Below are 21,238 nucleotides of genomic sequence, written 5' to 3' on the forward strand. Positions count from 1 at the left end.
CCGCCTTTTTTTTTTTTTTTTTTGAACATTCTATGGAGTTCTTTAGCTACCATACGTGTAATACAGAAAAGTGGGATTGGATATTTTCCCCCTTCACTGANTTTAGCTACCATACGTGTAATACAGAAAAGTGGGATTGGATATTTTCCCCCTTCACTGAGGTGGCTCCAGCGTCCCTTACTTATTTTAACTTTTTTCCTATTTGGAATACTTACTGTAGATGATTGATAGTAGTGATTTTTGAAAAGTTCTATTTATCCTAAAATTGTCAACTGTTGAGGAAAACATTCTGCGTATCATTTGAATGTTTTAATTAACAAAGCTAGATTACCAAAACAACATCCTGGAAATAGTTTTCAGATGTCAGTTTCTAGAAGTTGAAGTGTAGAACAGAGACTATCTATTAAATTACTTTATGCCTAGTGCTTCTAATATTTCAATAGCCATCTAGAAAGGTATCATTATAATTTTCTGAATAGTATCACAGGATTTGATCATCGATCAATTGGGCGATCGTTGTACATTCAGTGAAGTCCTTACCCTTTTGGAGTTTACAGTTTAAAATATGGATCACCAGCAAGATTTGATTTTTCAGACCAACAAGTATTTTTGTAGTATTTCGGACAGACGAAAACATTACTTGTTGATCAGAATGATGTTCAAATTTTACTGCAGATTCTTTTCATTTTGCTTGCAGACTGTAGACACTCAAGGTAGTACTGTGAAGTGATAGTGCAGAGTGTGTGAGAGCTGGACTCTGTGCCTGCTGGAAACACTCCGGGAAGGGATGTTAGCCGGTGTGGATGCTGTGACTTCCACCCACCCCCGCCCACTGAAGATTTGTGTGGATAGGCCATCTCTCAGCAAACTGACAGGCTTCCTGGGAGCCAAAGGGTCCATTTCTTTTCCATTTGCGATGGCATCTGCAGATACCAGAGACGTGTCCCCTCTGTTTCCCTGGGGTTTGATCACTGCTGGCTTAGGAGCATCTGAACCTGCTCAGTCCCCAGGGCCCACAGGGTAGAAAAAAGAACCAACTCCTACAAGTTGTTCTTTTACTTCTACATGCAAGCCATGGCACGAGCATGCTTACACGTGCGCGCACACACAAAGACACACACAGAGAGAGAGAGAGAGAAGCCAACAGCATTGAGCAAAACCCAATTTCAACTGTAGTTAAGCAAACTGCCTCCATCATGAGAAATGGGCTCTTTCCACCCTCTCAACTACTTTGTAGAATTATCCCAGCATCTGTACTTGGTCTCAACCCATTTCTCCATTCTACCCACTCCCTACCACGGAGCAAAGAGGTCAGCTGCTGAATGTCCAACTAGGGGTCTACCTGCTGGCTGCCAGCACAAACATGGCCTTAGCTCTTTACCCTGCTTAATTAGGTTCCAAGAATGTACTCTGAGGAGGAAGCTGTCGTCTTTCATGTCCTCTTGGGCAGTTTCTACACACTCGATTTCCTCCCTCCTCCAGCTCTCCAACCTGTGGCTCACTGCGCTCCCTCTGGACATGTTGTACCTCGTGAGACAACAATGCACTGTCTCTGCCAGTTCCCCTCACAGCATCTCGTCCTGTGTCTTTAGGCCACAGGAGGACAAAGTGCCAGCAAACACAACCAGTCCCTTTCAGCAGTATCTGTCCTCACCTTTTCCTCCTTCCCTTTGCTCTGGTTCCTTGTTCACAGTGACAGGTCAGGATGGTGCAATCTCTGAGAACCCCTCCAGCTGTGGCATCTGGGATTCCCTAGCTCCCTCTCTTCCTCATGGGTGCTTGGAGCTCCTTTGCCAGCTCCTGGGCTCTTCCATCTCACCTTCTGCCCACTGCTAATGGATAACAAGCACTGAGGTATAAATTTGGGAGATGTCCTCACAGTATAGAAAGCAACTTGAGCCACTTGTACCTAGCTGCCTTTTACTAAGGTTTAACCGATGTGCTTGTATGGGTGTTTGTGTCTGCACATACGTGTGCAGGTAACTGCCCCGGCTAGAAGAGAGAGTTGGATCCGCTGGAGCCAGGGTTACAGGTGCTTGTGAGCTACCAGATGTCGGTGCTGAGAACCAAAGTCAGATCTTCAAGAGCAGCAGATAGTGTTCTTTACCACTGAGCCATCTCTCCAGCCCAAGTACTTTATTAAGTGGTAGCTTTGACTGCAAAAGAAGAAAAGTACCAAGAAAGTCTGGGCCCCGAGGGTAAAGTATGTGGGAAGTCCAAAGATGCTTAGCTCCTACAGTCTTGTCAGCACAAAAACTCCATGTGCGTCCCAGGCCAGTTCTAACCTTGATTCTCTTCAGAGAACATTTGCAGCTCGTCCATTGAGGACTTGACAAACAAGGTCCCGTTGTCCTCAGCAAACTCTTGTTCCTTCTGCCTGGCTTTGTTCCCAGTGCCCTTCAGATAATGCCTCTCTTCCTTTTCTGACTGCTCTGCATGAATGAACTTGGCTGACTGGTGGCTTTAATGTTCACATTGGGGTGGGGGACATAAGGCCCTGGATACAAAAGTATGGTTACAACTGCTCTTACACACACATATACACACGCACACACAGTCTACCAGATTGGTCAGATTGGTAAAGTGCACTACTGACTTTCAGACATATGCTAAACAGGCTCACCATTTTTACATCCCTGCAAGGCAAAAGGCATATTACTATTCTAAAAGTAATTTTTTGCCTTGTATAAGCTTTAAGTGATTGTGTTACTTGTCAGTTTGAGGTCCTGCTGATGCATCTGTCTTTTACAATGGCACTAATGTGGCTGCTCATCATGGAATACAGCCTGGCTGTCCAATCCACATAAAAAGCAAAAGCATGTGAAAATTAAAAAGTAAATTATTTCATGCAAAAACAAAAAACCCGACCATTTTCTTAAAATCTGGAATCCCAGCCTAGTGGAGTTGGGAAGATGGCTGGATTAAATACAAAGTTCAGTTGCCCACATCCATGTGTAAGTTGTACATCTTACAAATGCTTGTAACTCCATCTCGAAGAGATTCCACACCCTCTCTCGCCTCCCACACATGGTGTACATGTATTCATGCACACAGAGGCACCAATAAAAATAATTAATTAAAGGAGTCCCAGTATTGTAGCCTCTGGCCGTAAGTCTTTTATTTTAACCCTTTTGGTGCTGGTACTTGAAGCAGTGCTTCAGCACTCTCCATAGCTCCAGCCAGCTCCTCGCTTCTCCATTCTCTTCCTCCCTATCTCACCAGACCTGAAGAAGCTGCCAAAAATTTAAGATATTCTGTTGTTATTAATGAAAAGCAAAAGAGCCACCTGAAAAATACATGGGGAAATGTTTTATACCCGGTCACTTCAAGATTTAAAAAAAAAAAAAAAATGAGGGTGTTGGGGCTGGAGAGATGGCTCAGAGGTTGAGAGTACTGACTGCTCTTCCAGAGGCCCTGAGTTCAGTTCCCAGCAACCACATTACAGGTGGCTCACAACCGTCTGTAATGGGGATCTGATGCCCTCTTCTGGTGTGTCTGAAATAAATAAATCTTAAAAAACAAAATTGAGGGTGTTTTCTGTGCTTCAAGCATTTGGTAGGTCCTCCAGTAGTGTGCAAAGGTCCCTTATCTATACACATAGTGGGGTTTTTATGTGGCCTTTCCAAGGTCTCTAAGTATGCTTGGATTGATGCAAATATTCCTGTCTGTTTGGTCGCCCCATCCTTATATATCTCTTGTATGCCTTTCTACTCCATTGCTCATTGCTGGGGTTGGGGTCGTTGGTTGGTTGGTTGGTTTCATGAGTGGTAGTTGTTGCTGCTGCTGCTTTTTTCAATGCTGTAGTGTGTTGTGGGTGGCTCTGGGCTGCTTGCTTTCCTGGAAGAGGCTGTCTGGAATGAGGAATGAGTCACATACTCAAGTGGATTCCTGTGAACCAATCGGCTAATGAATAAAGGAGCCAATCACTAGACGAGTAGACAGGGCTCCCAGGTTGGAGAGAGGAGAGCAAGCAGCACAGAGCCGTTCATAACATTTCCCCCTTTCTGTTCTAATAAAAAACAGAACCTTTCTCACAGTATAGAGTACAAATATGGCCATTTTGTAATTTATAAGGTATAAGGTTAGACCTAACACCCAGTCCATCATCTATCCTAAGTTAAAAGACTGGAGAGGTGGCTCAGCAGTTAAGAGCACTGACTGCACTTCCAGAGGTCCTGAGTTCAATTCCCAGCAACCACATGGTGGCTCACAACCATCTGTAATGGGATCTGATGCCTTCTTCTGGTCGTCTGAAGACAGCGACAGTATACTCATATAAATAAAAATAATAATAAATCTGAATGATAAGTCTTTTTTTTTTAATCATTCTACACCTGACTCATGTCCTGGCTTTAGATTGTAAGCCATCTGAAAACCATCCTCTCAAAGTAACTAGCCTGGGTTGGCTATGAATCTGCAACACCATCAGAAACCCAAGACTGACTGATATTAACTGGAAGTATATAGGAAGCCTAACACCGCTTCCAAAACTGAGCCAATATATAGAGACCACTGATCACTTGGACAATCCCTTACTTCAAAACATTGAAGCATTGGTCTTCAGCCTTCTGGCCAGGATCATCTAACAAACCTTAGAAAAAAAGGACATTAAGGACTAGCCTACTCTGTCTCTGCACAACCAAGCCATCCCAAACCTGTAATTGTGTCCTTTCTTTGACAGTGTATGTAGATGAAATGAGACAATTCTTGCCTAGTGTCTATCTGGCCACAACTGGAACAACTCGAAGATGCTCCAGTTTCTTCTTTGAATCCAAGACAGGGAAAGCTAGCAGACTAGTCTCAATAACACATGAATAAATAACATTGAATGTCACATTCTGTGGATTTCTGACGTTTTTGAAAACCAGCTATCTATATAAAGTAATCTGGACTGTTCTCCCTTAACTACTATTTCTAATTTAAATCTTTGAAAACACCCTAACAGTAAACTCAGAGCCATGACTTTGCTATTTGGCCCTTAACTCACAGGCTTAATCGTCTCAGATCAGTTTATAATAAGTTATAGAAGATGATTAAACAGGCAGTGATTATCACTGCACTTTCTACTCTAGAGTCAGTGACTAATATTCTATCCTAGTTCAAATTAAACCAATCCAAAACAATTGAAGTAAACTAAAAAACTTATATTAAACTTATACTTAGGCCTTTTCTATGTTGCCAAGAGAATATAAAACCCAATATTTCCATGGAGTCCATGTTAGACAGAATATGAGTATTCTATAACCATCAATAGAGGAGATGAAAACCTTGATGTTGCATCAAAATAAATTCTGTGTCAAAATAAGTTATGACTTCAACTTAGTAACAATTAAAATGATTTCTACCAAATGAGATTATGCCTATACAATCAATTCTAGCTATTTCCTCCCTATTCCAATTATGACCATTTCTACATTCCCTAGAAAGACAACCTATAATAACCCCCTCCAGCCCCAAAGCCCAGGGAACTGAGGCGACGACTCTTTGTAACTTATTCAGGCTGAATATGGGCATTGAGATATTTTGAAGCATTGTGGGTGGAGGTGGGGAGATGGGGGAGTTGGTTGGCCTTTAAAAGGCCACACCAAAGATTGATTTAGTCTCTGATGCCTGTGTCCTGACTGGATCTGGCTGAAAGTCCAAGACAGCAGGAGTTCAAGCAGATCAGTTCAGCATGTCTGACAAAGAGATTCACCAAGGCTGTATATTCTGTAATGTATAAATTTCAAAGCAGAATGTTAGTATCATCAAGATAACATTTTTGTTCAATTCTCTGGAATCTAGTTCTGGGGGGGGGGGCATGTCCCTCTGTCAAATCTGATCCATATAACTCTGGAAGGTATAAATACCTTAATCACCTTTTCTAAAACCTTTTTCCCAAATCAGCATATTCTTGAGACCAGAAAAAACCTTCATCTTGACCTTTCTCCCAGAGGAGTAACCACAAAACTCAACATCACGCCCATTTTGAAAATTAAAACAATATAAAACAAATGAAATAAGCTCAGACACTGTATGTACCGATACTAGGCCTTTCCTGTCTTTTCAAGCAGGAAAAGATACTCAAGATTCATGTGGAGCCCACGTTAGCAGAATATGAGCTTTCTGTGGCTGGTTAAGCAGTCTATACCATCTTTCTGTATGCCCCAGAGCCACAGACATATTTTATTAATACCCGTATAATGGCTGGCTGAACTCTCTACCTGGAGCCACAGAAATAGATAATTAATACTTGTTCAAGGCAGGCAATGATTATCACTGTGCTCTCTACTCTGGATTCAGTGACTAATATTCCCTACCCTAGTTCAAATTAAAACAATCCAAAACAAATGAAGTAAACTAAAATACTGTATGTGTTTATACTTAAGACTTTCCTATGTTACCAAGAGGATATAAAACCCAACCAATATTCCCCTGGAGCCCACGTTAGACAGAATATGAGTATCCTGTAAGACAAGTAAAGCAATCTTATACCATCTTATGGTTCAGCACTCTGCCTAGAGCAGCCATCTCATTATGCCATCTATCTGTTCGGCTCTCTGCCTGGAGCCACAGACATTTATTAATACCTCTTCACTGCCCTTTCTACTTGATGTCACTGACTGATTTTCCCTATACTCATTGAGAACCACAGGCAAAATTCTCCATGTGATTCAGACAAAAATCTGTATATAAATCTATCCTAAAAGCAAGTAATCCCAATTTAATAAATTCATAATTCAATCTCTGCTCCAAGAAATAGGCAACTTCCATTCTACAGCTCTCTCACTCAGAGCAGCCTGCATTCCCCACAGCAGCGGACCTCCGAGCCCGCCAGCAGTTTCTTTGTTTCAATTCCTGTGCTGAGTCCAAGCTACTCATCTCAGCACTACCGAAGTTAATCACTGAAAAAACGAAAAGAAATAAAATAAAACTCTTAACTCTCAGGCTAATAATCTTACATTTCTAGTGGATTCTTGCCCACCATGTTGGTTCACCACCTGTAAATCTCAAAGAAAACAAAATTTTAGTATCACCAAGATATACCATTTTTCTGTTTGGCCCTCTGCCTAGAGCAGCCATCTCATTATACCATCTATCTGTTCCGCTCTCTGCCTGGAGCCACAGACATTTATTTTATTAATACCTGTTCACTGCCCTCTCTACTTGAAGTCAGTGAATAATTTTCACTATCCCAGTTCAGAACCGCAGGCAAAATTCCCCACGTGATTTGGGCAAAATCTGATATAAATCTATCCCAAAAGCAAATAATCCCAATTTTAAAGAACAGTAGTTTGTAGTTTCAAGCTCAGAGCCTCATCAGAGATGAGCTGTGTCTTTGAGCTGTACACATCCCTGGCCCATCTGCACCGTCAGACAACTCCAAAGGTTTTAGGGTGTCATCTTAAAGGATGTGTGCTCTCAGGAGGGAATAAATGATTTCCTTGGATTATTCCTGATAACAGTGCAGGTTGCATCGTCATAGGCACTCTGGGCCTTCTTTCCCTTGGAAAACAAGAAACCCTTCTTTCTGGCTTATCCTAGCAGCAAGGCCCAGGAGCCTGTGCAGGGTCCTGCACACTGCACTAGTTCAAGCTTTGTCTGTCTCTTAAGCATTAATCTAAAAGGATGGTCCCTGGTTTGTGTTTCCTGGGAGCTGTGCCACGTGACTCTTCCTGTTAGTTATTGAAGGTTACCTGTAGGTTCAAGGTTCCAAGATAGCAGCACAGGGCAGCAACTTGAAGGTGTTTTTAGTCCCCAATAGAGTCAGAAACTGGGACCTGGATTCTGGCAACTGGGGCAGGAGTGGGGGGGTGGAGGGCAAACCAGGGACACTGAACAGTCCAACATCTCCTACAGCTCAGGATGCTGCCCTTTCCCCTTCCTGTCTTCCTCCATCCCTTCTCTCTCTCCTTCCCCTTTTTTCTTTTCCTTCTCTTTCCCTCCTCCCTCCTTTCTCTTTTCCCTTCTTTCTTCTTTACCTCTGTCTTTCCCCATCCTCCTCTCCTACTTTCTCGTGTATGCTCTCTCCCTGAGTCTTTGCCCTTTCCCCTCCACCATTAATCCACACAAACCCAGGACTAGCCACAGGGGAGCGTCCAATGCATTTTGAAACACAATGTTTACAATGCAAACAGAATCAAATAAATGAAGGATATAACCAGGCCAAAGCAGAAACCTCCCCTGGGACGGAAAGAGGGCTTCTCCTGCCAACGCATCGCATCATCTCCGTGTTTGTAGTGCTGGCCTAGGGTTTGGGCTGGCCTTGCTCGTGCCTCTGTGGAGCAGAGTACATAGCCTGATGCACACTTGCCTGTGTTGGTCACTCCCTTAGCCCATACAAAGGAAGAACGTGAAAACCTGGGAACCATGAATCCTGTTGCTTGCCACGCTGGAGGGAGGCTCACTCTGACTTCTCAATATGGGCCTTGAAGGTTGCCTCCCCTTGGGAGACTTGAGCCTGCTCCCCCCCCCCGCCCCCCACCCCCTCACCCCTACACACACGCCCGGGTCCATCTCCTCACCTTCTCAGTACTGCCTGCCAGGCTATCCAGTAGTGCTTTTTCTCTGGTTCATTTAGGTATTGCTTGCTGTGCCTTAGAAATGTTGTGGTGTTAACCGTTTTTATTGTCTTGCTTCAAACACATGTATCTTGGTTTCATTGTTAACTTATTTTTAGTCTCTTGATGACAACTCCTTCCATTACATGAAGACTAAGGGAAAATGATTATTTTAGTCATTGTCTCTCAGTTTCTGTTTCTTTTTGTTAAGTATGTTTCTCTTATTTTCTTAAAAGGAAAGGGTGGAGGGTTGAACAAATGCCAGCAATCCCAGAAGAGTAAATCAAAAGCAACTTTTCTTTTTCATTGCAGTAGAAAGCCAGATAAATGCGTATTTTTTTTTCCTGCTTCAGGTCAGAAACCCTTCCCTTGTCAAAAATGCGATGCCTTCTTTTCTACCAAATCTAACTGTGAGCGGCACCAGTTGCGCAAACACGGAGTTACCACCTGCTCCCTGAGAAGAAACGGGCTTATTCCCCCAAAAGAGGGTGATGTTGGATCCCATGATAGCACAGGTAGAACCTCTAGGTGATGGAGAATCAGAGAGAGGAGGGTGCTCCCCAGAACTCGGTTAAGGCTGTGTGAGCTGGGGCGGAGCACTGAGCAGCTGCAGCTCGGGGCCTAGCGCCTGCCGAGACTGTGTGAGCTGGGGAAACAGTGTCAGTGCCCCCAGGGGACTTTGGAGCTGCCAGGGGCGATCCAGCACCTTCCTTCCTAAAATTGCCATTGCTCTGATCCTGGAAGGTGGGATGAGCCGGATGTTGTGCGCTTTCGGCTCCTGACATAAACCCCTGAAGGAAACACGAAGCTCTGAAGTTTGGGGGACCCAGATTCTGCAGCTTTCGTGAGCAGCACTTGCCCAGTGGACTCAGTACTGCAAGAACTGTGACCCTCCAAGCTTTTAGTTGGGAGGCGGGTCGAGGCGGGGCAAGGCAGGGCTTTTCTTCTCAATAACTCCTCCCTGTATAAATCTGTCCTTGTTTGAAAAAGCACTGTGCATGTCCTTCTTAATCATGACTGCTTGACCTGGGTCCGGGTATTATGCTCCTGTGCTGATGTGTGCTTCCTCCCTCAGCCCTTACAGAGTAATTAACACTGCTCCGTTCCTTTCTGCCCCCTGCCCCCATCACCTTCTGTATTTACTCAAGTCCTCTATTTAATACACTCCATGGTCCAACTGCTAGAGTTTGCTACCCCTACCGCCAAAACACACTGTACAAAAAGTAAGCTGCCTCAGGCCACTTGGTCCAGCCAAGGTAGTAGGGAGGGCATTGCACACACAGGCTTCAGGCTCCGTGGGTGTTGAAAGTTAGCATTTGCCCATTTCTGGGATCCAAGCCAGCCTCCAATGTGTTCATCTAGGGTTGCAGTTGTGTCTCGTGACTTCTCCTCAAACTTTGGTGGGATGGAGTGCTGTGTAGTTTGGAGAGGGGCACCCTGACCCTAGGAGTCAGTGTGGATAGAGTGACAGTCATTGATTCCAACCCCTGACCCCCTGTGTCCTGATCTCAGTGTTGACACATCACATTGGACTGGCTGTCTGGGAGAGCTGACCCCAGTGGGTAAGACACCTTTACCCTTCCCACCACACTGCTTATTCAGACCAGTGAGAGCAATGGAATGCCTTGGGCTTGCTGGGTTCTTCTGCCCAGGTTAGACCCTCTTGTTAGGGCAAGAATGCCACAGCTGGTTTGCTAGCCACACACACACACACACACACAACTTCTATTTCCACACAATTCTCTAGGATCTGGGAGTGAGGACAGGTAGCCTGCTATGGTTGAGTCCCTGTGAGCTAAGCCTGATCCGCTTCCCAAGCGGCTGGAAGCCCAAGGCACTGCAGCAGCTGTCTTTGCCACAGACCATCCTGATAATGTTTAACCATCACTGCCACAGTACCCATTAGACTGGAACATTTTCTTACAGCCTGCTTTACAGAAAGGTCCTGTGATTCTCCCCAAACCAGTTCAAAAGGGAAGGCAGCTGACAGGGGAAGGGGGGTGCTTTGGGGTGGGAACCCATGTCCTCAGAAGAGTCTCAGGCACTGCATCCTGCTCATCCTGGAGGCTGTTCACAGGAACTCTGCTGACGCCAGAGCTCGGTCAGAATTTATGGTTTGAGCTTAGCTTTGGCACAAGTGTTAGCCTGTGGGCGTATTTATTTTTTAAGTTTACAATTACAGGTTTTCTTTTTCCAAGGCCCTGCCCCAGAAGTTATATAGATTTTCTTAAAGGCACAAAGCCTCTTAGAAAAGAACTATCAAAGAGAGAAGTGTTTGGTTTAATTGTAGATACAGCCCATGGTGAGAGAGAAAAGACAGGCTGAGGTGGGAGAAAAAACAGAACAAGAGACCTAGGAGTTGAGGGAGGGAGGGGTTTGAGAAATTTACAACCCAGGGCAGTGTGATACTAGCTGGGGGCAGAGGAACAGGTTTTTTGGTTTGGTTTGGTTTGGTTTTCTGGTTTTAACCTTGGAGACCGGATAGCCTAGGACTGTGGTTAAACTCAGGATGACCTTGAACTTGTGAACCTCCTGCTCTTACCTCTGGAGTACTCACAAGAGAATATCACCCCAACTGCAAGTCCATCAGCTTGGGTAGGAGCACTCTACCAACTGAGCTACCTCCTCCATCCCAAACAGACTGTGGTTTAAAGAGACAGGAAATGACCAGAAGTTACTGAAGCTTTCAAGGTTCGGTTTATATGCAAAGATTGAATTCCTTTTAAATCCCTAAACATGGTTTATAATGTCAGTGTCACTTTTCCAACCACATGAGGTCTTCCATGAAAATGTACCCCAGATTTCCTCCTGTACCCAATGCTAAAAATACTAAGGCGGGGACAGTTTTCCCTTCTAGGGTTGTATTAAGTATTCAGTTTTGCCCTGAAACTCTTCCCTCTGCTTGGCAGATGTGGCCTACTCTGCTCTTGAATGTTCTTGGTTCTTATTCAGGGGATGCATGGAGGAGCCATTCCATTGGTAGGCACCTGGACCGGACCTTTTACAATATAAACATGAATTTTTTAATGTATTTTATATGTGTGAGTGCTCTGTCTGCATGTGCACCTGCGTGACAGAAGAGAGCATCAGATGCCATTACAAATGATTGTGAGCCATTGTGTGGTTGCTGGGAATTGAACTCTGACCAGGCAGCCAGTGATCTTAAACTACATTTCATTTGTAGGAAGCAAGAGATCCTTAACTGTGGAGATGACCAACAAAATATGTGGGGTTTTTTTTTTTTTTTTAAGGACAAGCCATAATAGGACCTGCCCTTTCAAGTTGACTAGTCACTCTCTTGTAAGAGAGGAGGTTAAGTCTATTGTTCCCAAGAATCATAAAACAGGTCACAGGCTATACTGCTAAAACACTCCCCTCTAGTGGAAGTCTGGAGTGCAACCAAGCTACCTTTGTTTCTGTTGTACATAGAAAGACCTTATCCACCCACCCTCAGAACGGAATTGTGAATGGGACAGTTCAGACTGGGGGCATGCACTTGGCTTTGGTTTCAGAATTCATTTTTATTTTTCGTAAGTCTATCATTTTAAATACATTCTCTCCAGTTCAAACAGCCTATGTGCTGGGTTAGTCCAGGGCTAAAATGGAAGAAACACAACTTAGAGAGACTAGTCTAGAAACATAGCAAGCTCCATTTTCAAAAGCAGAAAGGTGTTTTTGCTGAAAATCCAATAATAGGAACAGCCAGGGTAAGAAGTAGGAAAAAAGTAAAATTAACTACAAAGTAACCTTATTTTTAAACTGGACTGGCTTATTCTGAAAAATATTTGCCACACAAGCTTGAGGACCTGAGTTCAATCCCTAACCTAACACCCGTTAAAAAAAAGAAAGGAAGGAAGGAAGGAAGGAAGACAGACAGACATGTGTTGGCTCACGCCGAAAATCCCACCACTGTGGGAACAAGGTGAAAGAGGACTGGAGCTTGCTGGCCATCCATTCTGTCCAATCAGCAAGTTTCAGATTAGTTGAGAGACTCTGTCTCAATAAATAAGTAAATAAATAAATAGAAAGTAATTGAGGAAGACCCAAGGTAGATAGATACTGACCTCTGATTTCCAAACACACATGCACACAAGACACATCCATGCACACACAGAATTGCTCACAAAGTAAGCAATCTGAGCATCCTGTGTGTCAGTTGTAGAGTCTAAATCAAAATCCATCCCGTAGACACTCACTGTGATTCCAGAAAAGGAACAGAGATGTTTTCCTCTGAGCATAAACGCTGATGAGCACCTCTCAGGCTCCTGCTTCCTGTTACAAATCGTCTTCATTTAATTCTGAATTCTCCTGAGATAACCACACCTTGGCCTCTGCGTGTCAGGTGCTGAGAGTGAAACCAGGGAGGTGATGGCGGGGGTAATGTCCCCACTTGATTGCAAGGAAGCCCTAAGCAGGTGTGAGGTCTAAGTGTCACATCTGAGGTGGCTCCTCTCCCCATCTGAGACCTGCCTTGATGGCACATGACAGAACGAGCACGTGACACTAAGGAGGAATGACAGGCATGTGAGTGGCCTTCTGGCTTATTCTACCACAGCCCGGAAAAGTCTCCGATTAGCTGCATGAATTTCGGCTGCCTCGGGCAGTGGTGAGAGATGTGGCGCTCCTAGGGCACACCTGTGTTTGCCTTGAAGCTGTGACTCTCCTCTGTGGAGCTCACAGGAAGCACTGAGCACCCTTAGTAGAAATCCGGACATTAAGTCCTCAGCCAGCTTCCATTTTATTGTTAAAATCATTAAGTCTTTGTTCAACCCTATTAAAGAAAGGGTAATGTTCCCGATACTGTTTGTGGGGTTTTTCCCATGTGGGCTTGTTCTCCTTCTATTCCTCTTCTTCTCCTTCCTCCCTTCCTTTTCCTTCCTTCCTTCCTTCCTTCCTTCCTTCCTTCCTTCCTTCCTTCCTTCCTTCCTTCCTCCCTTCCTGTCTCATAACCTGGGCTAGCCTTGAACTTACTATGGAGCCCAGCCTGGCCTCAAATCAAACTCTTACCTACTTTAGTTTCTGAAGGTCTGAGATCGCAAGTGTGCACCAATGTGCCTAGCCTTGGTGTCATCGATGTTGGCCATGGTTCCTTCTTTTTAAGGTCACTGAAAACTGGTGGACTTCCCATGTCTGTTTTGCTATTGGGGGGGGGGGTAGACAAGTGAGGTCAAGAAATCACTGTCTTCAAGAGACTCACTCACCCTATAGATCCCAGTCCCCATGCTCACCCACAGCCCCTCGGAGCCACTCACCATCCCTCCCCACGTGCCCCTGACCAGGTTTGTGTTCAAAGTCATCCCCATGTGTTGCTTACAGGTGCAGGAGCATGTTTGGTTTCTGGCCTCTACCTGGAGATGTGCCTGTGGACCATTCACACAGAATCCGCATGTGGGCTCATTTTCTGTGAAACTCTTTGAGGACCACATTTGGAAGAATGGGGGGGGGTCTTGTGTATGCTGCATGTTTGTAAAAAGCTCTTTGCACTGGAAAGATAACCCTTACAACTTGGCTTCCTCAACCTCCCTAGTGTGTGCTGCGAGTCTCTGGAATGCACGCCCTCTCTGTCTGCACTGCCTGAGTCACTCACACCTTCCTGGGGGTGGGGACAGCTGAGCGTGCGTGGGCGTGATGGTGGAAGTCAGGAGTTCTGAGGCACGAGAGCCCATCTGCCTTCCTTGGGAGTGTGAAGGCTGGTTTGGCCTTTATAACTCCAGATTCAAAAACTCCTCATTAGATTTAGTATCCAGGATTCAAGGGTGGGTCTGGCCAAGTTCCAGTAGAGCCCTTGAGAAGGGCTTGCCCAGTGTCACCTCATCTGAACCCCTCTCCTGTCTGCTTGCTTACACAGACAGCCAGTCAGACACAGACACGTTGACCACCCCAGGTGAGGTGCTGGATCTCACAGCACAGGCTAAAGAGCAGCCGCCAGCAGAGGGAGCCAGTGAGATCAGTCCGGCTCCACAGGATCTTGCCATCAAAGAGGCCAAAGCAGCAGCAGCACCCTCTGAGAAGGAGGAAGAAAAGGAGACAGAGGAGAACCCAGAGCCAGAGGAAGAGTGTCGTGTGGAAGAGAGCACTGGGACTGCAGATGCCCCAGAGGAAGACACAGCCAGCAACCAGAGCCTGGATCTTGACTTCGCCACCAAGCTGATGGACTTCAAGCTGGCAGAGAGTGAGGCAGGCTCTGTGGACAGCCAAGGCCCAGCCCAGCAGGAGCCAAAGCATGCCTGCGATACCTGTGGAAAGAACTTCAAGTTCCTGGGCACCCTGAGTCGCCACAAGAAGGCACACAGCTGCCAGGAGCCGAAGGAGGAGGAGGCAGCGGCACCTTCGCTGGAGAATGAGGGCGTTGGCAGAGTGGTTGAGGGGCCCTTGCCTTCCCCTGAGCCTGAAGAGAAACCAGCCGAATCCCCAGCAATCGATCCAACACCAGGAACCAGGGAGGCCTCAGTGGCGAAACAGAATGAAGAAACAGAGGGTCCCACTGATGGGGAAGGTACGGCTGAGAAGAGGGGTGACGGTGACAAAAGACCAAAGACAGACTCCCCCAAAAGCATGGCCAGTAAGGCAGACAAGAGGAAGAAGGTTTGCAGTGTATGCAACAAGCGGTTCTGGTCCCTGCAGGACCTCACCCGGCACATGAGGTCACACACAGGTATGAGAGACCAGAGCCAGCCTGCCAGAAGAGGTGGCCTGCAGTGGCCATTGGGAGTCTCCCTGGAAGTCAGGTCCAGGGGCCACTGAAAGAACCAGCTAGGTTGCAGGGTTATCCTCTGACCTGGGAAGGCTGTGAATCCTAAGGAGGTGTGTCTCCATGGCCCTGGAATGCCACAAGCCTTCTACAGGGCAGCGGTCCCTCTGTAGTAGTACTTTGGAAAACATTTTTCTTCAGCCACTCAGCCCCAGTTTTGTCCTTTGTAGATAGGGAGGGTAGCCACCCTGTGCACAGGCTTCTAGAACAGGAAGAGTAGGTGGATGTCCATCCGGTGTAAGACTCAGCCAAATCCTGAGAAAGACAGAGATATGCCAGGGAAGGCAGGTACTGGCCTGCACATATAGGGAAGGCCCCAAAGAAGGGTCTGTTATTTTAGTGGGGGGCAGGGGTGGGGGACCTGGATAGAACCATGAAGCCAAAAGGTAGAGAGACACCCTTCCTCGGCCATCCCTCCAATGAGAGCACCTCCACCCCTTGACCACATCTCACAGTCATGGCCTCCCTCCCGTGCACAGTGACCGTGCCACAGCCACTGAGGTGTAGTGTGCTGGCACCTTGTTCTGGCCAGAGACATTGTCAGCTGTTAGAGACTTGGTCCGTAAGCTGTCGGGAACATCCAAATGCATCCTCCTTGTACCTTGCTTTAGGTGGCTGTCCGTGGCCTTGCAGAGCCCAGGGGAATCATTTCTCCTAATGACGCTTTGCTTCTGGGCTTCTCTTAAGATCAGTTTGTAGAAAAGCTAGGCTGAGAGGTACAGGAAGAAGAATGTGAACACCCCCCCCCGCCCCCCAGCCTTGCCAGTTTGGACAAATAAGAAAAAGTCCTGTCCCTGTGTATTTAGTTCTGGATGCTGCATTCATATAGAGAGCGGGAGGTGGGAACCAGTGGCCTTCATGTTAATGGACGTCTCCTTTTCATTCTTTCATTGTTCAGGAGAAAGGCCATACAAGTGTCAGACCTGTGAGCGAACCTTCACCTTAAAGCACAGCCTGGTTCGACACCAGAGGATCCACCAGAAAACCAGGCACAGCAAGCACCATGGGAAAGACAGCGACAAGGATGAGCGGGCTGAGGAGGACAGTGAGGACGAGTCCACCCACAGTGCTAACAACCCTGCCTCCGAGAATGAGGCCGAGTCAGCTCCCAGCACCAGCAACCACGTGGCTGTCACCAGGAGCCGGAAAGAGAGCTTGTCCACTTCTGGGAAGGAATGTAGCCCAGAGGAGAGAGCCGCAGCTGAGCAGGCAGCTGAGCCCAGTGCCCCCAAAGAGCAGGTGTCTCCAGGTGAAACAGACCCCCAGAGCCCGGCAGCCATCGTGCAAGACTTGCTGGAGCTGTGCAGCAAGAGGCCTGCCCCAATCCTGGCAGCCACCGACGGGGCCTCGCAGCTCCTGGGCATGGAGTGACAGCCCGCCCTGTCTCCATCAGCTCAGAGACAAAGCTAGCAGAGCATCCCGAATGTAGATTTTACAAGGTTTTCTCAGCTTCCTTCAGTTGTCTGGAGAGAGAGGAAAAAGAGGGCAAGAGAGAGACAAGCAAGCCTGTGGCCAACCAGCTCGTGCCATAGCCTTACCCAGTACACATGCACCCGGCCCCAGTACAGCCGGCTTCAGTGCCTTAACTACTTATGGGTCCTCCCATGTCGTTGTGGGTGTCCCCCCTCCAAAAAAAAAAAAAAATGACATTTTAACAAAACATATTTTAATGAATTTTTCGGAGGACCTTTTCATGTAAGCATTAACATTACGTTTTGTATTTGTGTGTTTGAGCTTGTTTTTGTGAATCTGTGATCGTACTGTTTTTGTTCTGTGAGCTGGAAGCAGAAAACCTTCCCCTTGGATCCTGTAGCCAATAACTGGAAGAAAATGATGTGAATTTCATGTACATGACCCGAGGGAAGAGGGTGTGAGGCTGATTTCTAAGCTAGGCCTGTATTCTCTGGTTCACGTCGGGGAGGAGCCGCGGCCCGGCCTCTGTCATGAGTGGATGTGGTTGATGCAGGGTTCCTGTGTGGTGTGAGCCAAAGCCAGGAAAGAGTCTAGCTTCAACCTCTCGAGTGTTTCCACCCTCTCCGTGTTAGAAATGGCTAGTGTTCCCATTCTTAATTTACAGAGAAAAGTGGCCTCCCCGGCACCCTAACCTACGGAGGACACGGCTGGAGGTCATATAGCCACTTTCCCTTCTTCCCATTCGGTATATGTTATTAATATTAATATTATTTTTATTTTTATTTTCTTCTTCAGTTCGCTGGGCTCTGCATTCAGCAGAAACAAATGGACAATATTTGTCCTGGGTGACCTGTACTGCTCCCTGGTCCCCGCTTACTGTGTGCCTGAAGCTTCTGGTGGCACGCCAGCGATGGCTCTTCTACTGTACTCAGACAAACCTTTCTTCCATGACTGTAGAATCCAGCAGGGGCCAGGAGTGGTCCTCCAAGCGTGGCCAAGGAGTGGCTCAGAGGGGAGAGCAAGGATGCACAAGTGGTGGGGAGCAGGCATCCGAGACACCAGGCCATACCTGGGGCACCTCAGAGTCAGTTTGCAAGGCACCCCAGTCTTCCTGCTAAGCTGGGTCAGCGCCTTCCCCCAGCCGTGCTACTACCGTCATTTGAGAAGCATTGAGATACTACTGCCAGTGATGAACTGAAGCGCATGAGCAAGGTCTAGATGCGAGAGTTGTCTTCACCTTTCTGCAGTGTGGGGTTGCTGCTTGGAGAGAGGAGTGCTTTTAAATCCCTAACTGGCCCAAGCCCCTGGTGCACAGAGACAGGGTTCCTTTAGTTCCTGGGTGTTCTGTACAAACAGTAGACCTCGCTCATCAGCAAAAAGAAACTGTTCCTACTGTAGCTGAGCTCGGTTCAGCACCCTGTCCTTTAGCCGAGACCCGAGGATGCCTGAGCCACACTGCTACTAGAGCCCTGTTTGTCCCTTGCCTGCAGGGCCTCAAGACTTCCCCAGGAGAGGCCTTCCACTGCTCCACTCCCTCCCTTATCCTGTGGCTCTAATGCTCCTCCGCTAAGATGTGCAACCCGAGACGTGCGTACCCCTTTGTCCACCAGTATCTATCTAGTGGCTAAAATCCAACCACCCTGACTTCAATGGAAGATAGATATTTTAGAAATAATGAAAAGTGATATATGTATGAAAAAAACATTGAGGTATATATGATTTTTAACTGTATTAGGGATGTGTGGACCCCACATTTAAAGTTGAGATTTTATTTACTGTAGAGAGAGATCAGAACCATTGATCCCACGATCTTCTAAGTTAAACCCAGCTCCTACATCCCTTAGGTGTTTTTATTATTATTATTATTATTATTACGATTGTTATTGTTTTCATTGTTATTATTTGGGGTTTCTTGTGTTTTGGTTTTCTTTGCAACTCTCCACACTAAACTCATGATACTGTGGGGAGAAGCCATGACTGAACTCTACGCTGCTGCGGTAAGATGGAGCAGGGTTTGCTCCCAGCAGCGGCCGCCGCCAGGGCTGCAACTGGCAATAATCACTATTGATTTAAAGCTTTATTTAGTCTCATCTGTTCCTTCATAGTTAATAAGGTCTTGCCACATTTTATTAGTGAGATTGAGAGATGAAATATTTGTCTGTTGTCCTCCCCGCCTTCCTCCCCCAATATTAAACTGTGAAGTTTGTGATTTTGTTTAAACGCTGGGTGAATCATAGTGTTAGTTTGCATGTCCAGCTAATTTGTTTCTATACATTTTGTTTGATTCTCTTCTCCTCAGGGCTTTTACAAATATATATATATTATATATGTATATATATATATGGATCTTCTGAAAAAAATTGAGGTGCAAATTTTCTCTTTTTTGTTGTTTTGTTTTTGTTTTCTCTTTAATGGACACAATGCTGATATTCAATCACTACATAAAATATCTGGCTGTGAAACAAACCAGAGAGGCCCCACGGGGTGTTATGCAAGCAGCTCTGTGGAAGCTCCGTGAATCGGATACTGATTTCAGACAGATCATCCTGCGTTCGTCTCTTTCCTCTCTTCTCTTTCTTCAAGAAAAAAAAGTTGATCCTAATGATTTCAGCCCATGCATTAAACAGAAAACAATAATAACTGTAGAATTCATATTTTTCTAAAGGGAACTTAAAAACTGCTGCTACATGTATGTACAAAACTGGTCTATGCCACATGAACAGAATCACAGGTTTGGTTTTGGTACTTTTTGTTTCTCTTTGTACTCAGTTGTATAGAACTTCCAAATTCAGAATGAAAAGAAAGCTGTTCTGTATCAAACCATCTAAGCAATAAATGTTATATTTTAAAAACGGCACGTGACCAACCTGTGAGTTCCTCCAAGCCCATCTCCAAGCCTGTAGTCCACTCAAGGCAGGTCTTAGGATCAAGGGCTGACCCAAAATCAGTAATGGCCTTAGAAGCCTGGGCACCCAGGCAGCATCTTTGAAAGACAGTTGGGGTTGGAGATGTGGCCCAGTCTGCAAAGTGCCTGCCCCAACAGCGTGAGGACCCAAATTCAGGTTCCGAGAACCCACACTGATTGTGTAGCAGCATGGGTGACTGGGGATAGGGGGCCTGGGGGGAGGGGGAGGGGGACTGGAAGGAGGGGGCAGCAGGCAAAGGCAAGCAGACCCCTGGAACTCCTGGATGGCTAGTCCAGCCAGATTGCTTATCACAGGTTCACTGAGAGTTCAAGAAATAAGACAGGAGGCTGGCATTGAAGGCTCAGTGGGTAAAGGCACTTACCATCAAACCTGAGGGCCCGAGCAATCCTTAGGACTGACTTAGGAGGTAGAAAGAGAAAGGACTCTCAGACAAAAGAACACTTGCATACACCAAACGAATGATTTTTTAAAAATCAGAAAAACTTTGATAAATAATAAAAAAGGCAATTGGTTGCAGTTAGATGTTCAGTCTTGGGAGTGTGGACAGGGGACATAAGAAGCTGTGGTGAATTTCATGAGGCTAGAGGGACAGACTGAAGGGGCAGCAGCACAGACAGCTGCTCTTGCCTCTTGTTTAGCTGCAGCTTAACTGGTAACGCTGGTCCTGTGCACTAGTGACTCCAAAGGAGGATGCTGGGCCTGCCTTCCCCAGGGAAGGTGGAACAGATTTAGTTGGCCTGGTGGAGAGCAGTGGGTTTCAACCTGGGGGGGTCACAGGACCCTTTCGAGCCATCTGTCATTGTGAGGAGCCTTGTACCCTTCTCACTAGGGAGTAGCCCTCAGAAGGTGACCCCAGAAGAAACTTGTGGGAAGTTAATTATGGTAATGCTACAAAGTCATTGGCCAACCTATTCTCAGTGCCAGGTCACAGCATGGCAAGAGGTAGGGGGTCCCTAAGACTCCTTAGGCTCCTCTCTTGGCCCCCACAACTCCCTTGGATGAAGTATCAGTGAGGATCTTAGAATGTCCCACAGAGCTAGACAGATGGCTTAGTGGTTAAGATTCTGGTGATGGCCACACAACCAAGTAACTCATAAACACAGCCCCCAGCCTTTCCAGCTGGTGGAAGGGAGCTGTCAGTCACTGAGTGACGTGCCGTTTAAAGCACCTGTAATCATGACTGTGTCTGGATGACATTGGACTACAGCTGGCTTTGTAGCCTGCTTTCTATTGCTGGGACAAACACCATGAGCCAAAGCAACCCTCTGCATGAGCAGAGGGTTTATTTCATCTTAGCTCTTAGTCACGGCCCATCACTGAGGAAAGTCAGGGCAGGAAGTGTAAACCATAAAGGAATGCTCTTTGCTGGCTTGCTCATCCTGCTTTCTTATGTACCCAGAACCAAATGCCCAGGGATGGCACCACCCACAGTGGCCTGGACTATCTCACATCAATCAATAATAAAGAAAATGTTCGGGGGTTGGCAAGATGGCTCAGTGGGTAAGAGCACTGACTGCTCTTCCAAAGGTCCTGAGTTCAAATCCCAGCAACCACATGGTGGCTCACAACCACCCAAAATGAGATCTGACACCCTCTTCTGCTGTGTC

The 21,238-nt window shown here is 46.4% G+C and overlaps 1 protein-coding gene across 9 annotated transcripts in view; it reads left to right on the forward strand.

Annotated features, from left to right (window-relative positions):
- Rreb1 (ras responsive element binding protein 1) overlaps nt 1-19,559 on the forward strand; it is a 177,610-nt gene extending 158,051 nt beyond the window's left edge. For 7 of the 9 annotated variants that reach the window (XM_029468436.1, XM_029468435.1, XM_021179960.1 and 4 more), the window contains exons 11-13: nt 8,894-9,055; nt 14,389-15,195; nt 16,190-19,559. In XM_029468436.1, coding sequence (XP_029324296.1) covers nt 8,894-9,055; nt 14,389-15,195; nt 16,190-16,662 — 1,442 coding nt within the window. In that variant the 3' untranslated portion in view covers nt 16,663-19,559. The remainder of the gene's footprint in view (nt 1-8,893; nt 9,056-14,388; nt 15,196-16,189) is intronic. The other 2 variants (XM_021179963.1, XM_021179964.1) reach the window with 2 other exon arrangements.
- The last annotated feature ends 1,679 nt before the right edge of the window (nt 19,560-21,238 follow it).

The sequence above is a fragment of the Mus caroli genome, chromosome 13, assembly GCF_900094665.2.
Source record: "Mus caroli chromosome 13, CAROLI_EIJ_v1.1, whole genome shotgun sequence".
Taxonomy (NCBI): domain Eukaryota; kingdom Metazoa; phylum Chordata; class Mammalia; order Rodentia; family Muridae; genus Mus; species Mus caroli.